The sequence below is a fragment of the Marmota flaviventris genome, chromosome 9 (genome assembly GCF_047511675.1).
Source record: "Marmota flaviventris isolate mMarFla1 chromosome 9, mMarFla1.hap1, whole genome shotgun sequence".
Taxonomy (NCBI): Eukaryota; Metazoa; Chordata; class Mammalia; order Rodentia; family Sciuridae; genus Marmota; species Marmota flaviventris.
The window spans coordinates 64715951-64740737 of record NC_092506.1 but is presented as its reverse complement, the minus strand read 5'-3'; the positions used below and the strand labels follow the sequence as shown (position 1 = coordinate 64740737).

Sequence of the window (24787 nt, the reverse complement as noted above, 5' to 3'; positions counted from 1 at the left end):
GGAGAGGGCTGCAGAGTGCAAGGCGATGGAAGAGCCCGCAGTGTGATGGCGTGTGCTCCCACTCCTGCCGGGTTTTGCATCTGCGGAAGCTGCAGAAGCCCTTCCCTACTCTTTTCTACCTCCCCAAGTGTTGTTTCTAACTTTAAGACCCTTGTGTTTTAAGGTTCTCCTTGAAGGGCACCTGCGGCAACATGGCTTTGCGAGACCCAAACACAGTGGGTGAAAGCACCTGCATTTGAGTCTTCTCTAGTCCCAGAGAATGCAGGTGGTTCCAGGAGGATGGATCCCAAATGGACCTGCGTGGGAACATCGGACTGTGGGGCCTGGGTTTCTGCCCATGCCTCTTTCATACAGTATCTGCTGGGAATCAGCAACTATGGTTTGTAGGCCTCCCTAGGGAGACCTGATTGAAAAAGGCAAGCTCCCCACCGGCAGCATATCCATGGCCTGAATGTTCTAGACTCTGTGCATTGACCCCTTCATCCATGACCTCTTCCAAGCCTCCCTTGTCTGGTCCACTTGTTCTGTGCTGTATGGATCTTCTACAAGGGTCTCACCGCCCCCGAGCTTCACCTACAGCCAGGGGTCCTCTGTGTGTCCCCACCTTTCCCATCCTAGGAATGGAAGTCCTCCTAGGGCAGAGATTGAGGTGAAGTCATCTTGCAGTCTAGCACAGGGTCTGGCACAGACCAGGTATCAGCATAGCTTCTCACGGGTGACCATAGTGATAGACACTCCTGCAGACCAGCCGGTTGGAAGAAAGAACTTGGTGAGAGAGCAAATGCATCCTGATGAGCTGAAAGTGAGCCCCTGTCACAATAAGTGTGCAAATAGGAATTGGGGTACTGTGGCAACAGAAATGCCAAGGAAGGATAAACCATTGCATTTAGAAGGGAGAAGAGGGGACTTCAGGGAAAGCTTCTAAGGTGAGATACTAACAGGGTAGACTGGGTGGGAAGGAGGTTGAGGGGCACGGATGGGACAAAGGCAGAGATGGGCAAGGCTTGGTAAGCTCATAGCTTTGGCTGGACAGCTGATGGGTGGAGTGGGCAGTAGGAGGGAAGATGAAGGTGGGTGGGGTACAGGCTCCAGTGAAAGATCTAGTCCATCTGAGCGACTCTGTCTCTCATATCACCTCACTTCTCAAACTCTGGGAGATTACTGGGCCTTTCAGGGAAAATAAGCCCTCCAGGGCAGAGCCTAACTTGATTCATCCTTGTGGCCCCAGAGCCCAGCCCAGGGATTGTCAGTGGACATTGGCTGCATGATGAAAAGAACTCTTTAGTGTTTATTAAATCATGGACCAGTCAGGTGCTGGGTTGGGCTGGTGGGGGAAGCCAGAGTTCTTGCTGCCCTTGGGCATCTCTGAGACCAGCCCCAAGATGCTCACAGGGCCACTGATGGCTGACTTCCCCACAACCCTGCCAACAGGTGCCCAGGATAAAGTATTACAAAAGTGAACAAACATTCTTCTTCTTTTACAAATGACGTTTCCATCCCCTGCCAGCAGTGGTGTGTATGTGTGGGTGTGGGTGTCTGTGAAAGTGACAGTCCATCAAAAAAGGCAACACTTTTATCAAATGAACACAAAGGGAAGAACCCAGGGCTGGGACACTGAGATGCTGCCCTAGGGGTGGAGTTTAAATGGCATAGGGAGACCCTGCCTCTTCCTGCTCTACTCCTGGGAGGGTGAGAGGAGCTTTTGGGTTCAGGCCCACGGGGACTGAATCCAGGAGCCCTGTTGGAGCTCATGGCCAGATGGGATTCCAGAATTGCATTGACAACTTGGGGAAGCATCTAGAGGCAGGGTCTCAGGAGAATATGGACTTATTTCCAGTCTTTATACTGGGGCCCCCACCCCAGAGTGAGAAACTTGCAGGCCTGGGACTGGCATGCCCCAAGCTTCCAGAGGCTCTGAAGGGGGAACTGACTTTGCTCATGCCACATGAATGATCACTGGACCCAGAGTCCCACTTCTGAGGCCCTTACCTGTCTTGCTACTGCTGCTGCTGGGGATGAAGGGGAAATGGGACAGGCAACAGCAAGGGGAGCCCAGGAAGGAAAGATGAAGGGAAGACCTCACAAAGACAGGTAGGTGCAGAGGGCCTGGACTGGGCTTCAGTCCTGCCTCTGCCTGGACAGGGCTTCTCTAGGCCTCATTTTCTCATGGGTAGACTTGATTTTTCTCTCCAGTCCCTCCTATAATTAGGGTTCTACCCAAGATTCTATGAAAAGAAAAATGATAAGATGGGCCTTGTGAACCCAGACCAAAGAAGGGGTATAATATAACAGAAACTCCTGCCCCTGAGTGACCAGACTGTAGGCCCAAGGGGACACAGCCCAGTGGACCTGAGTCTCCTGCAGCAGTAGCTCCCACACATCCTCCTCCCATCATGGGTCAGGTCAGCCCAGGCAAGAGGGAAGGCACTTGGGGGACGAGTGTGGAGGACAGCAGAAAGGGACCAGAGTCTGGTTTGACATCCAAGTCCCTCTGCTCATGGTTTTGGGGAGAGGGTAAGAGAGTAATAGGGGCATTTTGTTCCCAGGTGCTATTCCCAGGAGCAAAGCCCCTCCTAGGCCACAGCTCTGCAGGGCATGGGCCTGCAGACTCCCCGCTGACACTGGCACATTAAAATATAAGTTACCTAGGACCTGAGCAAGCCCAGGGCAGCAGTCTGTCACATGGCCCCAGGCCATGCCATTTGTCACAAGATGTCTGGGCCCCTGGCAACATATTCCCGGGTGTCTCCACAGTGCAGTGCCACCTTGGGGCTGGAGCCAGGCTGCCGTGGGTAGGCGCCCTCCCGTACCAGGCGCCGACACTTCCTATCCTGGCCCACGCTTACGCTCTGCAGAGCTGGGAGGTGGTGGAGCAGCACTTCTGGCAGAGGCACCAGGCCGGTGCCTGACAGGTCCAGTTCCTGCAGTGAGCCCAGGCCTGAGAACACCTCCGCTCCTGTCCACGTGAGCTTGGGGTTGCCTGACAGGTCCAGGACCTGCAGGCCCGGCAGCTCATGGAAGCTGTGGGGCGCCAGCTGGGGGAGACCCTGCAGGCTGGCTAGTGACAAGTGTGTAAGGCCTCCCAGCCCTGTGAAGGCATCTGGGCCAATGCTGGCTAGAGGGTTCCCATCTAGGCTCAGGTAGCGCAGGGGCAGGTCTCTGAGGCTGGGCACTGTGCGGAGCCGGTTCCAGGCCAGGTTCAGGCTCTGGATCGTGGGCACGGGCAGGCTGGCCCGAGCAGGGTGGGGGTGCAGGCGGTGGATGAGGTTGTGGGAGAGGTCCACGTGCAGTGCACGGCCCTGGCTGTGTGTGGTGAAGGCAGATATGGAGACCTCCCGGAGCCGGTTGTGGCTAAGGTTCACGTCACTCAGGGGGGAGCTGGTGAAGCTCTCAGCTGGCAGGGCTACCAGGCCATTGTGGCTGAGGTCAAGCGATTCCAGGTAGCGGAGGCGGGAGAAGGCAGTGGGTGAGATACTGGTGAGCAGGTTGTGGCTGAGGTCCAGACCGGCCAGTGTAGTGTAGCCTGGCCCGGCCAGCACCGACTCGTTCACCATCTCCAGCCGGTTGGAGGACAGGTCCAGGTGAGCTGTGTCCAGAGGGATGGGCACGGGCATGATGTGGGGGCCCAGGCCACTGCAGTCCACTCGAGTCAGGCTGAAGCTGTCAAACAAGCCGAAGGTCTCCACCTCACACTGGCACCCAGGGAAGCATGGCCGTGTCGTCTGGGCTCCACTCACAGCCAGCAACAGCAGCAGAGGCACCAGCAGCGGCCACGGCATGGTGGGGGCTGGAGAGAGAGCCACAAGTGAGGGCTGGATGCGCCGACAGCTTTTACCCCACCTCAAAAGATATAAGCCAGTGTGTCTGGACACAGCTACACATTGTCACTGGTCCCCATCCTCCTAGAGTACTGTCCCACAATACTCCTCATAATTCCTAGTCCTTGTTCCTCTCTGGCTTCAGTCTCCCATGTGAAGTGTAAGCGGTTAGGCCAGGTTGGTGGACTTTAAACTACAGGTGGCAGAACCCTTTCTTAAATAAGATTAGCAGAAGCAAGTGTGCCTGCTCTTGCTGGAGTTGGAGACCTGGAGCCTTCTAGGTCTGCTTGCCATGCCTGCCACAGAATTTAAGTAACACAGTTTGGAACTCACTGGACTTGATGGTCTCCTAGCTGGCCTCTCCAGCTCTGAGGGGTGAGGGCCCATGGACTGCCTGGACTCCCTAGGGAGTGCTCATAGTGTTTGTACCATGTGATGGGTACTTTACAGCATTACCTCATTGAACCCTCACAATCACCCTGCAAGTGTTGTGGCACTAAATAAAGACACACAAAGCAGGGCCCCTGTGGCTGTTTGGCAGTGGCTGAGCCCTTACTGTGGCCTTCCAGACTAAGGATTTCCCTATAACAACTGCCCCCACCTCACCTACATCTTTGGCCTATTTTCCAGAGGCAATATCCTCCAGTCTAATGGGTGACACTGTTCCTAGACTCCTGCTTTAGGGATACCTGTCCCAAGATTTTTCCTCCTTCCCCTGATCCCTATTCCCAGCTGACATAGCTATTTTACCTCTCTTGCCCTTCTTTTAACCTTGGGCAGGCAGATGAGCTGGTTCCCCCATTATTACAGATGAAGAAACAGAGGTTCAATAAGCATTAAAAAAAACAGGTTCAGAGAGGACAGAGGCCTTACCCCAAACTAGTACAAAGCAGGGCAGGATTAGAACCCAGACCTGCTCAATTCCAATTCTTGCATTCATATCTGCCTGGCAGGGGGATTGGTGGAGAGGCAGGGTGCAGGCGGGGCTTTTCTCATGGACATGCTACAAGTCAATTCCCCTCCCCAGACCTCAGTTTCCCTTGCTGTATAGTTGCAATAGCAGCTGCCACCTATGCCAGGCACTATGTATATCTCATCACATCTAAATGTCACACACACCCATATAGGTCAAACTCAAGGCCTGTATTCCTGCTCACAGGAGACCAGAGGGTGGAGGAGCAAGAGCTTCTAATACATAGTTGGTGCAGTCTGAGTCTACTCCTCCCCTGCACAAGGGCCACTCAGCTGGGGGACAGAAGGCTCTTCGTGTGTGGCCCTGCTGTACCCCTGCTTTCATGCCCTGTCTCCTTCTCACTGGTCACAGGGGAAGAGGGTGGGAGAGGGGCCAGGAGCGGGTGGACCAGAGACCTGCCCACCTTCTTGACTGGGGGCAGTGGAGGGAGCTGCTGGATAACATTACCAGCCCTGCATGAAACTTTAAAGCGGTAGCCACTTGATCTGCACTCTGGCTCTGCGCAGGGCTGGTGAGAAGTGGGGCCCTTCTCCTCTGCCCCCACCCCAAGGGCCCTGCCTCTCCCACCCCTTTCTTTTGTAGAGGCCAATTTGAGAATTAAACCCTGCCCAGGTGCATCCTGGGCTTGGTCCCAGCTGAGGCAGGACAGAGTGTTCCAATGTCTGAACCAAAAGGAAAATATTAAGTTGCTTCAGGCCCCCTTTGTTCCCCAGTGAGCTCCTCACCACAGAGTTCATTACCACCACAGGCCCTACCTCCCCTGCTAAGCCGATCTGCTCATACTCACCCTTCCTGGGGTTTAAACAAACATCACAAAGGGCCCCAAGATTACCCTTTGGTTCCCAGGGGTGATTATATGCTGTGTCCATGAAATGCCAAGTGGCTTCTCATGAGCGCCTGTTTATGTAATGGCAGCTCAAATGCAGCCCGGAAGCTGGCCCTTCAGGCCTCGGCCTTGTCCCTTGCACAATAGGACAGTAATTTCTTCTATGCCCTCCTCATATAAGTTAATTAACCCTCAATGAAGCACACTGCAAACTGTGAAGAGCTCTGCACATGCTCAGAGAGGCTTCCCCCAACCCCTGAACATCTGGACCTGAGCAAAGGTCATAATAGCTGGTGTAAGGGAATGGGAGTATAGATGGAGACCCCTGGATAATGACTGGTAAATGCTCCCAAGGCACTGGGACAGACCTTTGCTTAGCTCTGCCCAGTGAACCTCTCCCAGGGTCCCTGTTTAATGTTAAGGGTAGGCCCAGGACTGAGCATTCCCAGTGGAAGTGCCCACAGTGACAGAGCCAGTCCTCATTGAATGCTAGTACTTGACACACCTCCTCTGGTCGGATCATTATAGACACACAGCAAAGCCAGGAGTGTCATCTCCATTTACAGCAAAGGAAACTGAGGATTCACAGATTCACCTGCTAGCCTGTGTGACTCTGGGAAGTTGTGGGGGAGAAGAAATGGAGAGAACAGTCCCTGCCTCAAGGAGGTTCTATAAGGATTAAAGGTCCCAGGGGTGACAGGCCCAGCACACCAGGACAAAGACAGGTACAGTTATGGGGTGGTCTGTCTCTCACAGGCTACACACAATGGTGTCCCCTAGACAGGTAACCCAAAGACTATCCCAAGCTCCTTTACCATGTTCCAGGATGCTGACAGGGAGGAAACTGGGCAACTGTGCATGGTGGCAAGTCCCGGGGAGTAGTCAGGAGCCGTAGGTCTTCATCCCCCCTCTGCCCTGGACAGCCCCCATCATTGGTCAGGTCCTGCCCCTCTTTGAGCCTCAGTTTCTCCATCTGCACAATAAGGATTTAGTCTAGATGAACCAACTCCAGAGTTTTAGGAGTTTAAAATTTAACAAAAGTGCTTACTAAAGCTTTACTAAGCACAAAGCACTGGGCAGGGTCAGGTTGGGGTAGGGGGTGGAGAGGAAACCAGGGACCTGTTCTCTTGGGGCTTATAGACCAGCAGTGGGGACAGAGACCCACCAATAGCAAGCCTGAGACTCAGAAGACTTGGATCTGTGTGACCTTTGTAGCTCTATTTCTCTGAGCAATTTCTCGTCTGTATAGTAGTATTAACCTGGTCTCCTCCTAGGACCCGTGTTCCACCCTTGCAAGAAAGGAAAAGGCAGACCAGTGGCCACCAAATAAGGACAGGGAGAAGAGGGATCTCTGGGTCAAGATCATCTCCCCCACCAAAACCTGACCTGCCGAGGTAGGCCTGGTAGGGAGTGTGCACCAACACAGAGCTGGATGAACCAAGGACCCATCTACTGATCAACCAGGTTACATAACACACGGGTAGAAAGACAAGTGCTTAGAGATTACACTTGCCCCTGGCTTAGAAGATACCATGAAGTCATCCCTGACTGGGGCCATGAGTTTTTCACTGTTGGGCCATGGTGCCAAATCCACAGTCACTCTAAAGAAGGTTTGCTGAAGTCCTAGGACAATAAGAGTAAATGGTATGGCCTTAAGAGCCCCAGGGAATTCTCCCTGCATGGCACTCCAGGCCTTTTATAAGATGCTTCTCTAAAACAGCTTTAGCCCATCATGGCCCCCTTGGGGTGTTTTTAGCTATAGAGCTTGAATCCTCCCAGGCATGGAGGCCATCTGCAAATTGCGCCACCTTCTTCCTCCCTTGCCCAAGGTAGATTTGGACCTTCCTTGATAGCCAGAGTGGCAACAGCTGTCACCTTTATGGATTCTGAACAACTCTCAGTCTTTGTTCACTTTCCCAAGAATTCCATGGTCCCTTGGAGATCATGGGTGACTGAGGCCCAGTGAGGGGCAGCAACACCGAAGGAATGGCATGGCAGGACCCAGGAGCTGGGACGTGACAGATCATACTGCTGCAGGCATGGCACACATCCACACACCTGGCCCCACCAGCAGAACAAAGCCCACTCTGTCCACGCAGGCTGCAGGCCCCTCCCTCCTGGCCGCACACCACAGGCTACCAGTAGGCCTCCTTCAGAGGCTGCTGAGTGAGTTCTCTGCCATTCAGACTTGAAGTGTAAGCAGTAGGGGCAGATGCCAGCCTTCTTCATCTATGCATCCCTTCCCTCACCTTGGCAGCTCTGGTGGGGTATATGTACCGGCAGAGAGCTGGACGAGCCAAGAGCCCAGCAAGCAACAAGACCCAGACTCAGGTGGGAATCCAGCCTCGGCAAGTTTCAACCCTGCTGTGTCTCCGTGTCCTCGATGGAGATAAGAACAGAGGACTGTCAGAGGATTAAATGACAGCATGTGAAGCTGTTGCTCATTATCTGCCACATGGTGAGTGCTCTATGCGAGTTAGATGGTGATGGAGATGATTTATGAAGCTTCCCACCCAGGATCCAGTGCAGTGCCAGGCACCCAGCAGGCCCATGGCTGCTTGTGCTGACTTCTCCAGTCACCTTGCTGATGTCTGTTGGCAACACCGCAATCTTCCTTCTCCTTGAGGGCATCTCTTGGGTTCGGGGTTTGAGCCAGGCCTTCCTAGCCCTACTTGCCTGCCCTTGGTGCCCCACTAAATCATCTCTGGCTGAAAAAATTTTCCAACTGCCCCCTAACATCTTCCAGGAAGCCCCTGGCACAAGGGGGCAAGAGGCCAAACTGCAGCCTGGCCCAGGTCCTAGCACCCACCAGAGATAGGCCTTGCCTTGACCAGCTGCTCCTCCCCTGGGTGGCCTCCCCACAACTCCCCTTGGTCATGAGCGATCTGACACTAACCAACCAATTCCATAGGTAGAAATTTCATGAGTGTCCCATTCTCTGACCACCGAGTCCGTTCTGGAAATGCAAGCCCAAACCTGGAGCCCTGAGGGCCAGCTCTCCCTGCAGAATTGCTAATGGTGTACGTCTGCACAGGCACGCCTGCTTGCCACACTCCTTGCCTTGCTCTAGTTTCTGCCTCCCCACAATCCTGGAGATTGCTGCCACTATTCTTCAGGCAAGGAATGGGACCTCATTAAGCTGGATATGGAGGAACCAGGACTCAAACCCAGACATCTTATCTCCAAATCCAGGTCTCCTTATGCCACTCTTCTCCACTTGAGTGAACAACAGCTTACAACTTATGGTGCAGGATGGTAATTACATGTTTACCGGTCTGTCCTCCTGTGGGCAGAGAGATTCACTTTTATGTCTCTGGAGCTGAGCACAGAGCAGGTACTATATAAAGACACAGCAGGCATCTAGAATATAATTCGGGCACCAAAGGTCACTGCTCAACCTTTCCTATGCTTCCTTATCTGTTCTGTCATTTTGCAAGGTCAGCAGGTTAGATGGCATTGCACTTATGGCTGTTTAAAGAGGCACAGAAAGGTTCAGTGAGTCATACAGCCAGTGCGGGGGGGATAAGAGCTGGACTCAGGACCCAGGTATTCTGATACCCAGCACCTGGCCTCCTCCATGACATCATCCCTGGTGTAGATGGGGTCTGAAAGCCTGGCATCCTTGCCCAAGGAGGACTGTGTACAGGGAGATGGGCAAGGCTCACAGTGCTGCTTTCTCTTTCCACTGTGTTCTTCCTCAAAGACTTTCATATTCCCATTAATCAGAGAGCATGTGTGGACACTGTGGGAGAGAGTATGGCACAGAGGAAAGGGGCTCTGAAGCCAGGCAGCTGGACTCCAACACTCTAGGGCTTACCTGCAGCAAGGCTTGTGGGTGCCCTCACCCAAATCTGAGTGTTCTCTGTACTGTGTGAGAAGCCTAGTACTGCTCCAGCGAGTCACTGTGATGATCAGTTCTGGGCTGGCACGGACGGGTTCTCACTGCATGTTGATTCCTGCCCCCTAATGGGTGACTGCAGGGACCAGGAAAGAGAAAGGAACTGTAACACCAATAGATGCTGAGGCAGAGGATAGAGAAGAATCTAAAATTCATCCTCTGAGACCTTGGAGTCTCTCTCACTTCATCACCCAGAGCCTAACCAGGCTCTGCCGGAGAACTGATAAGGACTGATGGAAAGGTCTCAGAGGCCAAAGCAGGCTGAAGCAGTTGTGTTGTCTGTGACAGAATGAGGACTTGGTGTCAAACCAGAAGCCACCCCTAAGCAGGTGGGTCTGCTTCTCTTTCCTTCTTCCCCACCTTTCCCTGCCCAGGTAGGGCTCAGGGGCCTGCTGCAACAGGCTGGTGCCTGACCCCTGTTTCTAACTGCCAGTCATGCTGGGAGCCAGAGTGCACCTCCCAACAGAGGACCAGGACACTATCATTACTCCCTGTTTAAACACCGGCTGGTTATGTGCTGAGCATGTGAGAAGCCCTAAATCCAATCCCCAGCACTGCAAAAAATAAAATAAAAATAAAACCCATTGTGTAAAGACAGCTTTCCAGGCTGGAGGTGAATCAGTCCCCAGGAACCCTGCCTCTGCACAGGCTGTTCCTTTTGACAAAGATGACAAAGGGATCCTTCTTTTGTCTACTGCAGATTCTCACTTGTTTGAGTCAAAATCTACTTCCTCTGTGGGGCCTTCCCAGTCTAATCTTCCCCTCATCACCAAAGGGTCACTCTCCCCCTGGGCTTCTGAGTTATCCCTAGTCTGTCTACAAATCTCTGTCCAGCTCCTCCCCTGCACAGGGCTTGGCTATGGGAAGTGGGTAAGCCAAATGAATGAATTGTCAGGGACAGAGAGTTTCTTTCTGCTTGGAGATACTTGCAGGATGCTTAGAGCTTTGTGAATGGTGAAATCAGGTTTAGGACCAGGGAAGATATGGTTTCTGTCTTCTATTGTCAGTGCAACCCAGCAAATGTCTGCACAATGTAATACATACTGCAAACCACTTCTCATCTTATTAGCATGTGTAATACATTGTCCTATTAACATTCACAACTGATCAGTAGAGCAGAAATGAGTATCCTCATCTGAAGGATGAGGAGACTGAGAATTGGATGGATAGGTGAGATTACTTGTCTCAAGTTACAGAGCCAGGAAGCAGGGGAGTAGGATAAAATCCAGGACCTTCTGACTCTAGGAGGCTGGAATACTTTGCCTCCAGATTGATCTTCCAGCCTCTAGTGCCACCCATAAGCCAGAGGAAAGTTTCTTAAAATTACCCATCCCACCCTATTGCACCTATTGAGACCTTCCAGCAGCTCTCCACTATCTACAGGTTCAATTCCCAGCTCATAATGATCCTCTGTGATTTGGCCCCTGCCTTCCCTCTTCCAGTCTCCAGTTCAACTCCAATTCCCCACCCCCTAGATCTTGTGTCAGTCTAAAACGCTGACCACCTTTGTGCTGTTTCTAGAACACATAGAGTTCTGCATATGCTGTTCCTTTTGTGGGAGACCCTTCTTGCCTCCCCTGTCTATTGATGACTTCAAAAACCTGAGCAGAGTCACCAGTTCTATCAGGCCCCTCCCCAAAGTACTCCCATGAAAATGTCTTAGAACTTGCTTTGGCAGGAGACTTCTATGATGGGCTCAGCCCTCTTTAGGAGCACCCTCAGTGTACAGCCCAGCTGTGCCCTGTGAAAGGATGAGTGAACTCGTAAGTGTATCTCCCCTGTTTTGAACCAGAAGTTATGATTAAAAAAATATTGATCATTACTCTGTTCATCCCTAATCTGTCATTTAAAAGCTATGAGAATCCAGGCTCCCTGGCACATGCCTATAATCCCAGTAACTCAGGCGGCTTAGGCAAGGCCCTAAGCTACTTAGAAACCCTGTCTCAAAACAAAAACTCAAAAGGGCCGGGATGTAGCTCAGTGGTGAAGTGTCCCTGGGTTCAATCCTTAGTACTACTACTACTACTACTACTACTAATAATAATAATAATGAATAAATAAAATACAATGGGGAGAGCCGTGTCAATGCCTTCCTTTCCCTCCATTTTTGACTGATCAGCTTTTGCCTTTCAACAGGTGGAGACAGTAAGTGGAAGCCCTACTTTGCATTCCAGTCTGGGAGCAAATCAGTGCCTGGGAATTGAGCAAGCCAGAATGGAGGTGTATTACACATCAAAATGTTTCCAGGTTCTGGGATCTCAAGCAGTCAGCCAGAACAGCAAGGAGGGAAGAGGCTGTCCACACCTCTCCTCTCAGAAAGGAAACTAAAAGCCAGAGACAGAAAATAAAGTGACCACATTGCCTCCTTCTCAGTTTAGTATCTGTGCCCCTCCCTCTTGTTTGCAGCACTTAGGCAAAGTTCTTGGGTTAAAGACTGGGGTGGGGGATGGGGAGGAGGACGTTGGTGTTATCTTTGCCACCAGGGACCAAAAGATCGGCAGGGCTGAGCCTTTCCTCTCCGGTCAGTCACTGGGTTCAGCAAGTCTAGACTTATCCGAAGGGCACAGCGCGCGGCGAGGAAGGATGGAAGTTTGAGTCACCTCCTCGCCGGGCCAAGTGTGGGCGGGCTCTGCTCTCAGCCGGGTTTCTAGCAAGCACTGGTTAGCCCGACCGCACGCTTCGGTGGTGAGGGAGTTCTCACTCCATCCATAACAGGGTGATGGCGACAGCAAGGCTTAGCAACACGTCCGGTGTCCTAAAGTGGGCCACTGACTGTTGCGTTCGAAATCAGTGTGTGCAAGGTTCCCCCTGCCCGCAACCCAACAAGGGGTCCTGGAGCCGGCGCTGCGAGCAGGCCTGTATCCCCACAAGCCGTGGCCTTCTCACCTACCGAATCGGAAGGCTGGTCCCCTCACCCCGGGGGCCGGCTGCAAACTCAGAGCGGATCTCAAAGCGGAACCGGGCTGGAGCCGATCTCTCTGCCAAGCAGACAGGTCTCTATCGGTCACACACTCTCTCCAAGAAGCACGGGGCAGGCAACGCCAGGAGCCTTCTCTCCTCTCTCCAGACTCAGGCCAGAGACCAGGACCAGCCGCTCCCCTCCCTCCTCCCAGCAGGGTCCGGTGCGGGTGTCCGGCACGCTCCGCCCAGTCCTGGCCCCGGCCGGTCCCCAGGCGCTGTCGATCCCCTACCACTCACCAATCCTATCCCATCCTCTCGCGCGGCCCTAAGGACCTCAGGAGGTGAAAGAAGGGCGGGCTGCCAGAGATCTCCCACCCCCGGCTCAGGCCGGGCTGCGGCTGCGGGGTCCGGGGCGGTTTCCCTAGGAACCCGGAGAAAAGTTTGAAGCCAAGTCGGGGTGGGGGTGGGGGGCGGGTGGACAGCTGGGGAACGAGGAGTCAGGGCGGCGTCCGGCTCTCAGCACGCACACACTCCACCGACACCCAACCCAGACACGTCGACAGCACAGACCACGTACGCGGACACACAACGGTGAGCCCACCGGCAGCCACCATCAACGCGAGTCCACAAAACGTGAGCACCCGCGCAAAATAGCTGTGCAGAGTCAGCGACACACAAAGGCACAGGCGGATGCACGTCCCTGAAGCCAAATCCACAAAGTCCCACAACAGTGAGATGCACGTGTCCGCACAAAGACCCCACAGGGGACGGCCCACGCCCACGGCACCCGGGCAGCGCCTTTGTCTCCTGGAAGCCCTCTCCCCCTGGTCCGGGTTCCCCACTGCCGCCGAGTCCCGGGCGCCCGGCAGCGGCTGCTGTCGCCCTGGCTCCAGGTAAAGTTGAGGGGCCTTGGCGGGACCCGGGCGCCGTCCGCCCCGGGATGGCTAGGAGCGGTCGGGGGCTCCGGACCTTCGCCCGCCGCGCCGACTCCGGCTCCACCTGACGACCCGCACCCACCTGGAAAGCTACGCAGCTGCCTCCTCAGCACGCTCACCTAGGCGGCCCTGCGCTGGCCCTCGGGCCGGCGCTTTTCTCCGCGCCGCGCGGCCCGCCCCCAGTCCCCGCCCGCCGCGGGACTCCGGCTGCCCAGCGCCCAGTGGCGACTCCGGCCGGCGGCCCGGCGGCTCAGGGAGTGTCGCCAAATTGCCGGCCTTGCCCGGCGTGCTCCAGCCCCGCCTCTGCCGGAGCCCGGGTTCCATCCTAGGGAGCGTCTCAAAAGTGCGCAGCTCCCACCTACTCCAATCGGCGTTGCTCCCTGCTTCCTGCATCCCGGATCCCTTCCCCCTCCTCCCGCGCGCCAGAGCAATCTCAGCAGATGGCTTCACGGTCGGGAACATCTGGAGGTCGCTGGATTGTGTGTGTGTGTGTGTGTGTGTGTGTGTGCGCGCGCGCGCGGAGAGAAGGAGAGAAAATTATTTGTTGGTAAGAAAGAGATTGGAAGAATGAGAGTTACCTCTCCTGGAATTCTCTGCCCGCTCCCCATTTCATTAAAAGAGTGAAAGGGATCCAGTGATGTTACTGAGAGACCAAGAATCTGAAGCAGAGAAAGACTTGCTGAAAGAAGAACCCACAGAGGGGACAGCCCGGGTTAGGCAGAAAAAGCTGGCAGACAAGGAGTGAGAAAGCCAACAGACTTATTTTTCTCTTCTGGAGGGAACTATAGACTTCTGGCTGGATTTCTAGGAAGGGAAGCTGCTATGTGACTAGGCAGCAGCTTAAGTCTGTCCCTCTGTAGCTCATCTTCTCCACCCCTCTGTATGCTAAAAAAGGGCAGGAAAGTAGCCAAATAACTTTTTAAAATAGGGCTTGCAGAAATTACCTGATGAATGCATTCCCTGGAAGGCTGAGCTGGGGGCAGGAATGAGGCTCCCAAGACTACACACCCAGATAATGCCAGCCCCCTTCCAGGGAAGGGAGGGCAGTTCCCAGGCACTTGACAGATCCAATGAGGGGGTGGAGGCAGGCTTTGGTTTTAGCCCAGGACCTCCCAGGAACTTTTTCCCCTCTTGGAGAGAGCCCCTGGGTGAAGATATTGGGCAATGTTCCCCCTACAGAGGCCCAGACTTGTTACACTCGCCTTTTTGCTCCTTCTTTCCTTATTATGTAAAAATCAAAACTAAAATAAACAACAAAAAAGAAATGTTGCTCGAGCTTGTGAGTTGTGTGTGTGTGTGTGTGTGTGTGTGTGTGTCTGCCTGCCTGGGGAAGAAAGGGAGGTCAAAGTCAAACTTGCTACTCAGAGAAGGAAGTGATCTTGTAGGTCCTCCCCCAGCACGTATAGTCTGAGGGGGTCTAGGGTACTCACCTGAATTGAGTGGGGTGACCCTGCCAATTAGGGAGGAGTAAGGAGAAGGTTGGGATCCTGGTCTCCTCTGTGTGGAGCTGGGAGAGACCCTTTCTCTTATCTGCCCATTGTCTTTCCTGGTTAGAATCTAGCCTCCAGAACTGGGACGCCCTCTTCAGAGTCCTCATCAAACCTTCTGAAATGGTGCCAGAGGCTCCTTTATGGCCAGGGTCCTCCTTAGCAGTCTGGCTTAGTAGATAGTCTGGCTCAATACAAGGGTCTGCTGGAATTTAACTTTGCACCACCTGGGGCCCTTGAGGAGGAGTTGAACTGTCTTTCCCCCACCCCCCACCCAAAGACTCTGCCTGGATGGGAGAGAGACCTGAAATGAAAGTCCAGAAAGGTCCTGGCTTGGACAGACTTCAGGTTCCAGTCCTGCACTTAGCAGCTCTGGGTCACCTTAGGTAAGTCACATAACCACTGAAACAGTTTCTGCAATTGTAAAAGAGGTTGTGGTGAGGAGTAAACAAGTAACATAGGTAAAGCTTTAACCTGGCTCACAGGAAGCTTCATTGTGTGGTTGTAATTACTAAAATGTCTCCCAGAAGGGATTGGGGTGGAGGCTGAAAGTCTTGCAGGCTTGGGAGGGGAGGGACTGGGGGAATGATCCCTTGACTCTGACTTGTCCAGTGTCTGTGACTGCTGCCTCCTCTATCCTCATGGGGAGGTTCTTTTGGGAACCCGCTTGCCCTGGCCTGACTTTCACCCTCCCTTCCCTGGATGTGGAGTTGTGGAGTGAGTAGTACTCAACTTCCAGAAAACTTAGGGACACTAACTACCACTACACTTTCTTGGTAAGGGCTTCTCATTTAACATCAATGTGGTAAACAACTCTTCACTCCTTGCTGGTAGCTTGTCTTCCCTACCTGGAAGGTGGCCTCCAGGGAGAGTCTCCATCAGTTTACTTATCCCTCCCATCCCCGGGCCTCAGGTTAACCATCTCTCTGCCTTGAGGCTCTGCCCTCCTATCTGCTGTCCACACTGCTATAAGAGTGACCTTTCTAAACAGCAAATCTGCAAAATGGACCATGACACTTGTCTTTTAAAACCTTACAATGGCAAAAGCCAAACAATTGTAGGCCTGTGGTCACCCCTATTCTATATCCCAAGCTCTAGTCATGTAGAAATAAAGGGAGGTGAAGGGACAGTAGTATCATGTATTCTTTAAGTCTCTGTCCAATGCTTCCTTCCTCCAGAAAACCCTCTGGCAAAGTTGGTCCCTTCTTCTATTAAGTTTCCAGTCACTTTGTACCTAAGGACTGTCATTGTCACCATTCTTCCGCCTTCCCCTTTTGTGCTCATCTTGGCCACTGAGACATTCCAGTGACTGTGCTGGGTACTTTGGGGTTGAGGATACAACTCAGTGATGGTGATTGCCTGGCATATGTGAGGCCCTGGGTTTGCCCAGCACCTGAAAAAAAGTCATTATGTCATTTTTATGTCAACAATAACCATCCTAGAATAACAGTGGAGAGGCCCTGAAAGGGCAAGTAACCTGACTGAGGTTACTCAGCACATTCTCTGTAAAGTTAGAAGAGAGGACTCCATTGATCTTTCTACTACCTGCAATTTCCAGGAGGAGCAGAGTATGGTGTAGTAGAAAGCAGGTATAAATTGTCACTGTGTTTCTGGCTAACTGTGAACCTTGGGCAAGTCACTTTTCCCCCCCAGAACCTCAGTCTCCTTGGCTATAAAATGGAGATAAACCCTAATTTGAATAAGTTATACTCCATGTATATATAATATGTCAAAATATACTCTACAGTCATGTATATCTAAAAAGAAAAAAAAAATGTTTTTTAATGGAGATATACAAGAAGCCCTGCTTCCTGAGTATATTGGAAAGATCAAATGAGTTCATATAGATGCAAATGTGTTGGAAGCTGTAGGGTGTTGTGAGCTTTGAATAGAGGTACCTGCTCACTGTTGTGAGGCTGGGAAGGATTGTTTGAGGATCTTTTTTCTCTGTGACCAATGGAGGTTAAAAGCACCACTAATCCTTTGGCTGCTTTGCTCATTGTTTAACACTTTGAGAAAGATCCTTTTTCTCTCGCTTGTCAGAGCTATCAAGCCCTGACCAGAACACCCTCCAAACCCAATGCATCTCCCCAAACTTCCAGAATCTCTGTTTTTCTTGCTACGTTTCCTTCTGCTGTCAGAAGCTGGCAGGTCTAAAGTCAACAGAGCATCCGGACTACATGAGGAAAGAACAGAAAGGAGAGCATGGAGAAAAAGAACGTGTCTCCCACCGATCTGGGTTGGCATGTGGCATGTTATGTTTTTTAAAAGCCCCTCTGGTGATCTGACGTCATTATGAGGACTGGGGGACGTAGCAGAATGCCTTAGTGTTGGCAAAGTTCTTCCACAACACATTCTCATTTTTAAAACTCCGCATGAACTTCTTAGGTAGCTGAATATCACCTTCATTTTACAGACGTGGAAACAAATTCTGCAGTGACTCATCCTCGGTCACACAGCTGGGACTTCAAACTGGACCAGTGAGATAACTGCAGCCATTCAGCTGCGGGGCAGGATTCTGTGCGCAGGCCTTTGCTTGTGTCTCAGCAGTCACTAGATGAACGTTCCTCCCCTCCTGCCAAATCTAATGTGTCCCTAAATATTTCTCTCCCACTCTCCCACCCCCGTGCTTTTTCCCCTGCTGGGAATGCTTTTCTCAGCCCAGGCTACCAGCTGCAGTCCTCCTCACTGGCATCCCAACCCTGCCACCTCCTTTCCAAAGGCTTCTCTTCCTTGAGCCTAGGAGCACTTGGTTTGTGCCTCAGGACAGCCCACTTTCCTGCCCTGCGCTGCCTCCACGGGGTGCTCCAGCACACCCAGCTGTTAGGGCTTCCTGTAAAGTGTGGCATTTCCAGGTCTTTGCTCCTCTTTTGCCACCTACAGAAGTGCCCCTTGACCCACCCATCTCTTACTTATTCACACTTCAACGCAGGCATTGCCTCTTCCAGAAAGCCTCCCTTCCCCAGCCCCACTCTACCATGGAGAGCCTTTCCTTGTGCTGCTGTGTGATACACTGAGGGAGGTTCTGTTTGAACAAGTTTGTTGGATCATTCATTTATTTATTACAGAAAGGTGTAGACTTTGGAGCCAGACTCCTCAGGTTTGAATCCCAGCTACTGAGTGGGCAAGTTCTTACACCAATCTCACTCTGTGTTTTACTTTCCTTATCTATAAAATGAAGAAAGATAGAAGTACATTGGATTAGACAAAAGGGAATGAAGGGAAGGGAGGGGGGATGGAAATAGACAGTAGAATGAATTGGACATAACTTTCCTATGTTCGTATATGAATACACCCCCGGTGAAACTCCACATCATGTACAACCACAGACTAGAATCCTAATTAGAATAAGTTATACTCCATGTATGTATAAATACGTCCAAACACACTCTACTGTCATGTATAGCTAAAAAGAACAAATTTTTAGAAAGTAGTAAAAAAATTTTAAATGGAGAAAGTAACTCCAACCTCAAAGGTTATTGTAAGGATTAAATGAAAATTCATGTAGAATGTGTAGAACAGTGCCTGGAATATTGGTAACTGCTCTTATGATTTATTAGTTCATTGTACAACACAGGAAAGATATTTGTAAAATTGGACAGAGAAGAGGATCCTGGAAAGATGGCAGAATAGGAAGCATGAGGAATCTGTCTCCCTGCTTAAGACAATTACACTAGCAGAAGTCTGTCTGCTATGGCAATTTTTGATAACCAGAGTGTACTGAAGGCTTGAAACTCCCAGGGGAAGTCTCAGACTACAAATTATTGTTAATTTCAGCTGGTGACACAGAAGTAGCAGCCCCCACTCCAGCCCTGTGCATGTGTTCCTGGAGCAGCCTGTGCACAGCTTGTAAGAGCCGAGGTACCCAAAAAGGACCTTGTCCTAAATAATGAGGATCTGAGCTCTGATTCTGATTGTTGCTTCTGATCAAAGAGGTGCAGACAGAGAATCAGGTGGCCTTTGTTGTTGCACCTCTCCCTGTGTTTCAAGACCCTTGTCCTCCAGCTCAAGCAACTTCCAGGGATTTAAAGAGCTGGTACCCTTCCTTTTTCTTTTCCTCTTTTTCCCTTTGGGGAGCAGACATCAAAGTGTAGGCCATTCAGAAACAACTGTTTATACAGAGAAAATTACAAAGTCTCTGCATGCCCAGGGAAAGGCACAGGCTCAGAAAAGACCCAAGAAGACCTCAAGTTTATACCTCAGGCTGGTCCTGGCACATGACAGCTTTCAACAAGAACAACAATGAAAGTAGCAAAAAGCAGCAAATCCTGGAGAAAAAGGTGAGTCTTATTTCCAGAGCAACAAAATATTAGCTTAGTTTTTAACAAAATATCACAAGGCACACAAAGAAATGGCAAAGTGTGGCCCATTCAAAGGAAAAGAGAAATGAACTGGAGAAGACCAGGGGACAGATATATTCTAAAAAGACTTTAAAGATGCTGCAACAACAAAGGGAAGATATGGGAAAAGCCAAGAAAATGGTGGATGAAGAAAATGGAAATATCCATGAAGGGAGAGAAAACCTCAAAAGAAACTGAAAAGAAATTGTGGAGCTGAAAAGTACAATAACTGAAATGAAAAGTTCACTCCATGAGTTTAAAGGCAGATTTCAGGAAGCAAAAGAAAGAATCAGCAAATTTGAAGACAAGACAATGGAAACTGTTGAGACTGGGGAATGAAAGAAGATTAAAGAAGTGTGAACAGAGCCTGTGGGTCCTGCGTGACACCATAAAGCTGATGAGCTATGGGAGTCTGAAAGAAGAAAAGAGAAAAATGGACAAAGAGGATATTTAAAGAAATACCAGCTGTACACTTTTCAAATTTGATGAAAAACATAAATATAAAAACCACCCAAGGGGCTGGGGATGTGGCCCAAGTGGTAGCGTGCTGGCCTAGCATGCACAAGGCACTGGGTTCGATCCTCAGCACCACATAAAAAATAAATAAATAAAGATATTGTGTCCACCTAAAACAAAAAAATGAATATTAAAAAAAATTTTAAAAATAAAAATAAATAAATAAAAACCACCCAAGAAGGGGCTGGGGCTGTGGCTCAGCAGTAAAGTAATTGCCTGGCACATGCAAGGTACTGGGTTCAATCCTCAGTAGGACACTGGCAGACATAAATATAAATAAATAAAATAAAGATATTATGTCCAACTACAACTATATGTGTATGTGTGTGTGTGTGTGTGTGTGTGTGTGTACCACCCAAGTAGCTCAAAAAACTCCAATAAGATAAATTTGGGGACTGGGGATTTGGCTCAGAGGTAAAGTCTTTGCCTATCATGTGTGAGGCCCTGAGTTCAATCCCCAGCACTGCAAATATAAAATAAAAAATAAAAAAACCTTAAACTCAAAGATGCCCACACTGAGATGCATTATCAAATTGTTTAAAGCCAGACATTGAATCTAGAAATTTTTGAAAGCAAGAAGAGAGTAGCAACTTGTCACATATAAGGGATTCTCAAGATTATCAGCAGATTACTCATCAGAAGGCAGGGACTGGCTAATATGTTCCAATTGCTAAAACAAAACAAAACAAAAAACCCTGTTAACAAGAGTCCTATAGCTGGCCAAACTGTCCTTCAAATGTGAGGAAGAATTAAGGCATTTCCAGATAAACAAAGGCTGAGGAAGTTTGTTCCCAGTGGGTCTGCCCTGCAAGAAATGCTCAGGGGAATTCTGCTGGGTGAAACCAAAGAAGATAGAGAGTAACTTGAAGCTGCAGGAAGAGAAAAGATTTTAATAAAGATAAATACATAAGCAATTATAAATGCTAGTACTATTTTTGTAACAATGATTTTGTAACTCCACTTTTTGTTTCCTATATAATTTAGGAGACTAATCATTTACTAGGATTATTAGTTTATGCTTTGGGGCACATGTGAATAAAGATGTAATTTTGTGACATCAATGACTGAAAGGAGTGCAGACAGAACTGTTAAAGGAACAGAGTTTGTGTATGTTCTTGAAGTTAAGCTGGTATAAATTCAAATTAGAGTGTTACAACTTTAGAATGTTAAGTGTAATCCCCATGGTTACCACAAAGAAAATAGCTATAGAATATGTACAAAAGTAAGTGAGAGAGAAATTTAAATGTTTCACTACAAAAAAAAAATCAGCTGAACAGAAAAGAAGACAATAATTCAGGAAATGAGGGACAAAAACACTATAAAGCATTCATAAAATGAATAGCAAAATGATAGAAGTGAATCCCTTCTTATTAGTACAATTGTCCCCTCTCAACTGTGGCAGGTATGTTTCAAGACCTCTAAAGAATGCCTAAAACTCCAGACAGTACTGAAACTGCAGATAGTACTATATATATATATATATATGTTTTTTTCATATGTATACTTAGTTATGGTAAAGCTTAGTTTGTAAATTAGGCATTGGAAAAGATTAATAGCAAAATTGATATAAAAAACCAGAACAATTATAACAATATACTACAATAAAAGTAAGGTAAATATGATCTATCTCTCTCAACTGTCACAGGGCAGGTATCATAGAAATCACAGATAAAGGCTGGGGGTGTGGGTCACTGGTAGAGCACTTGCCAAGCATATGTGAAGCCTGGGGTTTGATCCTCAGCACTGGGGGAAAAAAAAGGCACCGATAAACTACACAAAGAGTGATTCATGTGCTGGGTGAGATGGGTTAGGACAGTGTGAGATTGCATCATGCTAGTCAGACCAACAGTTTAAAACTTAAGAATTGTTTATTTCTTAGATTTTCCTTTAATATTCTTAGATTTTGGTTGATGGTAGGTAACTGACACTACGGAAAGCAAAAGGGAAGGGAAAACTATTGTAATTACTTTAAATGTAAATGGTTTAAACTCTGTAATCAAGGCAGAGATTGGCCTAATGGATTTAAAAATACATGATCTAACCACAGATGCTCCTTGAGTTTATAACCCAATAAACCCATTGTAAGTTGGAAATATCATAAATAAAAGATGTATTTAATACACCTAATCTATTAAACATCATAGCTTAGCAGCACAGTACAATATAGGGTGTTGGCTGTTTGCCCTTGTGATCACATGGCTGACTAGGAGCTGTGACTTGCTGCTGCACCCAGCTTTGAAAAGTAGTATCAGACTGCATATTACTCTTTAGTTTGGCAATAGATTAAAACTCAAAATTCAAAGTACATTTTCCTCTGAATGTATATTGCCTTTGCTCCATTGTAAAGCTGAAAAATTAAGCCACACTATTTAAAGTCAGGAACCATTTCACTTTAGAACCAAAGACACGAATAGATTCAATATGAAAGGATGACAAAAGATGCAAATAGGAACCAAAAGAGAGCAGGAGTGGCTATATCTGATGAACAGCCTTTAAATATAAAAAGAGTACAAGAGACCAAAAAAGAACATGAACAAAAGTTTCAATATAGGAAGAACCTAATGAGACCATCAAAACACACGAAGCAAACACTGACAACTGAAAGGAGAAATAGATAGTTCTACAATAACAGTGGGGAATTTCAATACCCCATTCTAAATAATTGGGTAGACCAATCAGGTGGGGAAATAAGTAAGGAAACAAAGTACTTGAACAATGCAGCAGACTGAACAGATCTCAGAGACATGCACTTAGTAGCATGGTATCAGTTTGATCAGACAAAAAGGGTTGTGGAGATGGACAGAGTGATGGCTGTATAACATTATGAATATTTAATACTACTGGACTACACTTAAAATAGTTAAGATGACAAATTTTATTTTATTTTTTTCATATCAGTTAAACAACTTTTAGTAATAGGCAAGTGCTCTCCCACTGAGCCACAACCCCAGCCCTCCTCTCCAATCTTTTTTTTTTAAATTTTAATATTTATTTATTTTTTTTAGTTTTCGGCGGACACAACATCTTTGTTTGTATGTGGTGCTGAGGATCGAACCTGGGCCGCACACATGCCAGGCGAGTGCGCTACCGCTTGAGCCACATCCCCAGCCCCAGTCCTCCTCTACAATCTTTATGTTGACTTTTCTACTCCTTTTCATTTGTTAATTCTCACCCTTAAAAAAAAAAGCAAATCTAGATGCCCTTCAATAGATGAATGGATAAAAAAATGTGTCATATATACACAATGTAATATTACTCAGCAATAAAAGACAATAAAATCATGGCATTTGCAGGTAAATGGATGGAGCTAGAGAAAATAATGCTAAGTGAAGTCAGCCAATCCCCAAAAAAACAAATGCCGAATGTTTTCTCTGATGTAAGGAGGCTGATTCATAGTGAGGTAGGGAGGAATAGACAAACTCTAGATAGGGAAGAGGGGTGGGGGGGAAGGGAGGGGGCATGGGTTATAAATGATGGTGGAATGTGATGATCATTGTTATCTAAAGCACAGGTATGAAGACACAAATTGGTGTGAATATACTTTGTATACAACCAGAGATATAAAAAAATTGTGCTCTATATATGTAATAAGAATTATAATGCATTCTGCTGTCATATTATTTAAAAAATAAAACAAAGAACAGAAAAAGAAATGCTGCAATAAACTCTTGATCATATACAGAAATTATTGCTGCTATAGTTCACTACGAACAAATTTTACATTATTATATTTTACCACAATAAAAAAACTGAATAACAGCAAATGAAAAGGGAAACCAACGCAGGAGCCTGATTGTAGGGCCCAGGAGAACACAGTGTGGAGTGTGGAAGATTTGGAAAACATCAGGAAAAAAAATGTAAGGAGTTTTAGGCCTTACGGGAGGGGAAAAGATAACACTAGAGAGGGAGGTTCCCTCAGCTGCTCCTGGAGCAGGTGACTGTGGCTCAATAAAGGTCCAAGTCAAATCTACTAAGGCCTCAGCTTCTACCCGCACCACCACCCCCCGCCGCCCCATGTGGTGGGGTAGTAGGAGGCAGGAGCTAACTGTCTCCTGAGTAGCTGCCAAAGCTGCAGTAAACTCTTGATCATAGCAGAAATTAGAATCACATCCAATGAATCACAAATCTGTGTCCTGTAAGTTCTTCTAAAATCCCTCCAAGAGGCCAGATTCACACCTGAAGCTCTGTCCTCCATTGTGCCTTCCAGGCTTCCCCTGGCCTTCGAGCCTCCCTCTGTTCCCATCCCTACATCCAGGAGCTAAGCTCACCTGCCTGTTCACAAGGATGCGAAGCTCCTGTCCCTACGGAGTCAGCATGGGAGCTGGAGGGCCTGGGGATCAGGTGTCAGACATTTTATCCCACAGCCTCCCCACTTTGCAGGTGGGAGATGGAGGGCTAGAGATAGGGAGTGACTTGTTCAAGGTCACAGAGCCAAGGAGCAGGAAAGCTTCTAGACTTCCAGCGGAGGGCTCTTTTTACTTCTCCATTGCCACTGTAACTAGGTATTCCCCTAGTCCATTCTGTTCACCTGTCTTACTGCCTTTTTTCTCTATCTAACCAACCAACAGACATTAACCTGATGAGTCTGACACCAAGTCAGATTTTGTGCTGGACTGTGAGAGCTCACAGGTAGGGTGGACACACTGACGCAGAAAGGTCTTAGTTCTTGAAGCATTTTGGACGCTGCTAGAAATCTTTGAGGAGCACATGGAGCAGAGGCAGGCCAGGCTGTAGCCAGAGCACTCAGGAAAGACGTTGTCCCGGTGGGCGTCCTGTTGAGATTAGCCAAGAAGCGAAGGGCATTCCAGACAGGAGGGGGGGGGTGGGGCAGCAAGGGATTCAGGGTGACTGGGGCACAGTGAGGGACGAGTCTGAAAGAAGGGGAGCGAGTTGCAGGATAAGGAGCCCTGTGAGCAGGCTGAGGTGACAGGACTTTGGGCCACATGCATAGGAGGCCACAAATGGTCCCTACATCACCAGGTTCCCACAGGAGAGAGTCCCAGCAAAGGCTCCCAAGGGAGAGAGGGGAGGCTCTGGGGACCTTGTTCCCCCACATTAGCCTGTTGGTCTCCTCAGGGAAGCCTGAGAGCTCT

At 49.1% G+C, this 24787-nt stretch overlaps 1 protein-coding gene across 2 annotated transcripts; it reads right to left on the bottom strand.

The window, feature by feature from the left end:
* Positions 1-301: 301 nt before the first annotated feature.
* On the bottom strand, positions 302-13518 carry Tsku (tsukushi, small leucine rich proteoglycan). Of its 2 annotated transcripts, none has more exons than XM_027942695.2 (2): positions 13434-13518; positions 302-3787 (listed from the first exon to the last, which is right to left on the bottom strand). In XM_027942695.2, the coding sequence occupies exon 2, from the start codon at positions 3777-3779 to the stop codon at positions 2706-2708; it is 1074 nt and encodes a 357-aa protein (XP_027798496.1). In that variant the 5' UTR covers positions 3780-3787; positions 13434-13518; the 3' UTR covers positions 302-2705. The 2 variants fall into 2 exon arrangements, with proteins under 2 accessions (XP_027798496.1, XP_071472615.1); XM_071616514.1 differs by lacking the exon at positions 13434-13518 and adding an exon at positions 12406-12490.
* Positions 13519-24787: the final 11269 nt, after the last annotated feature.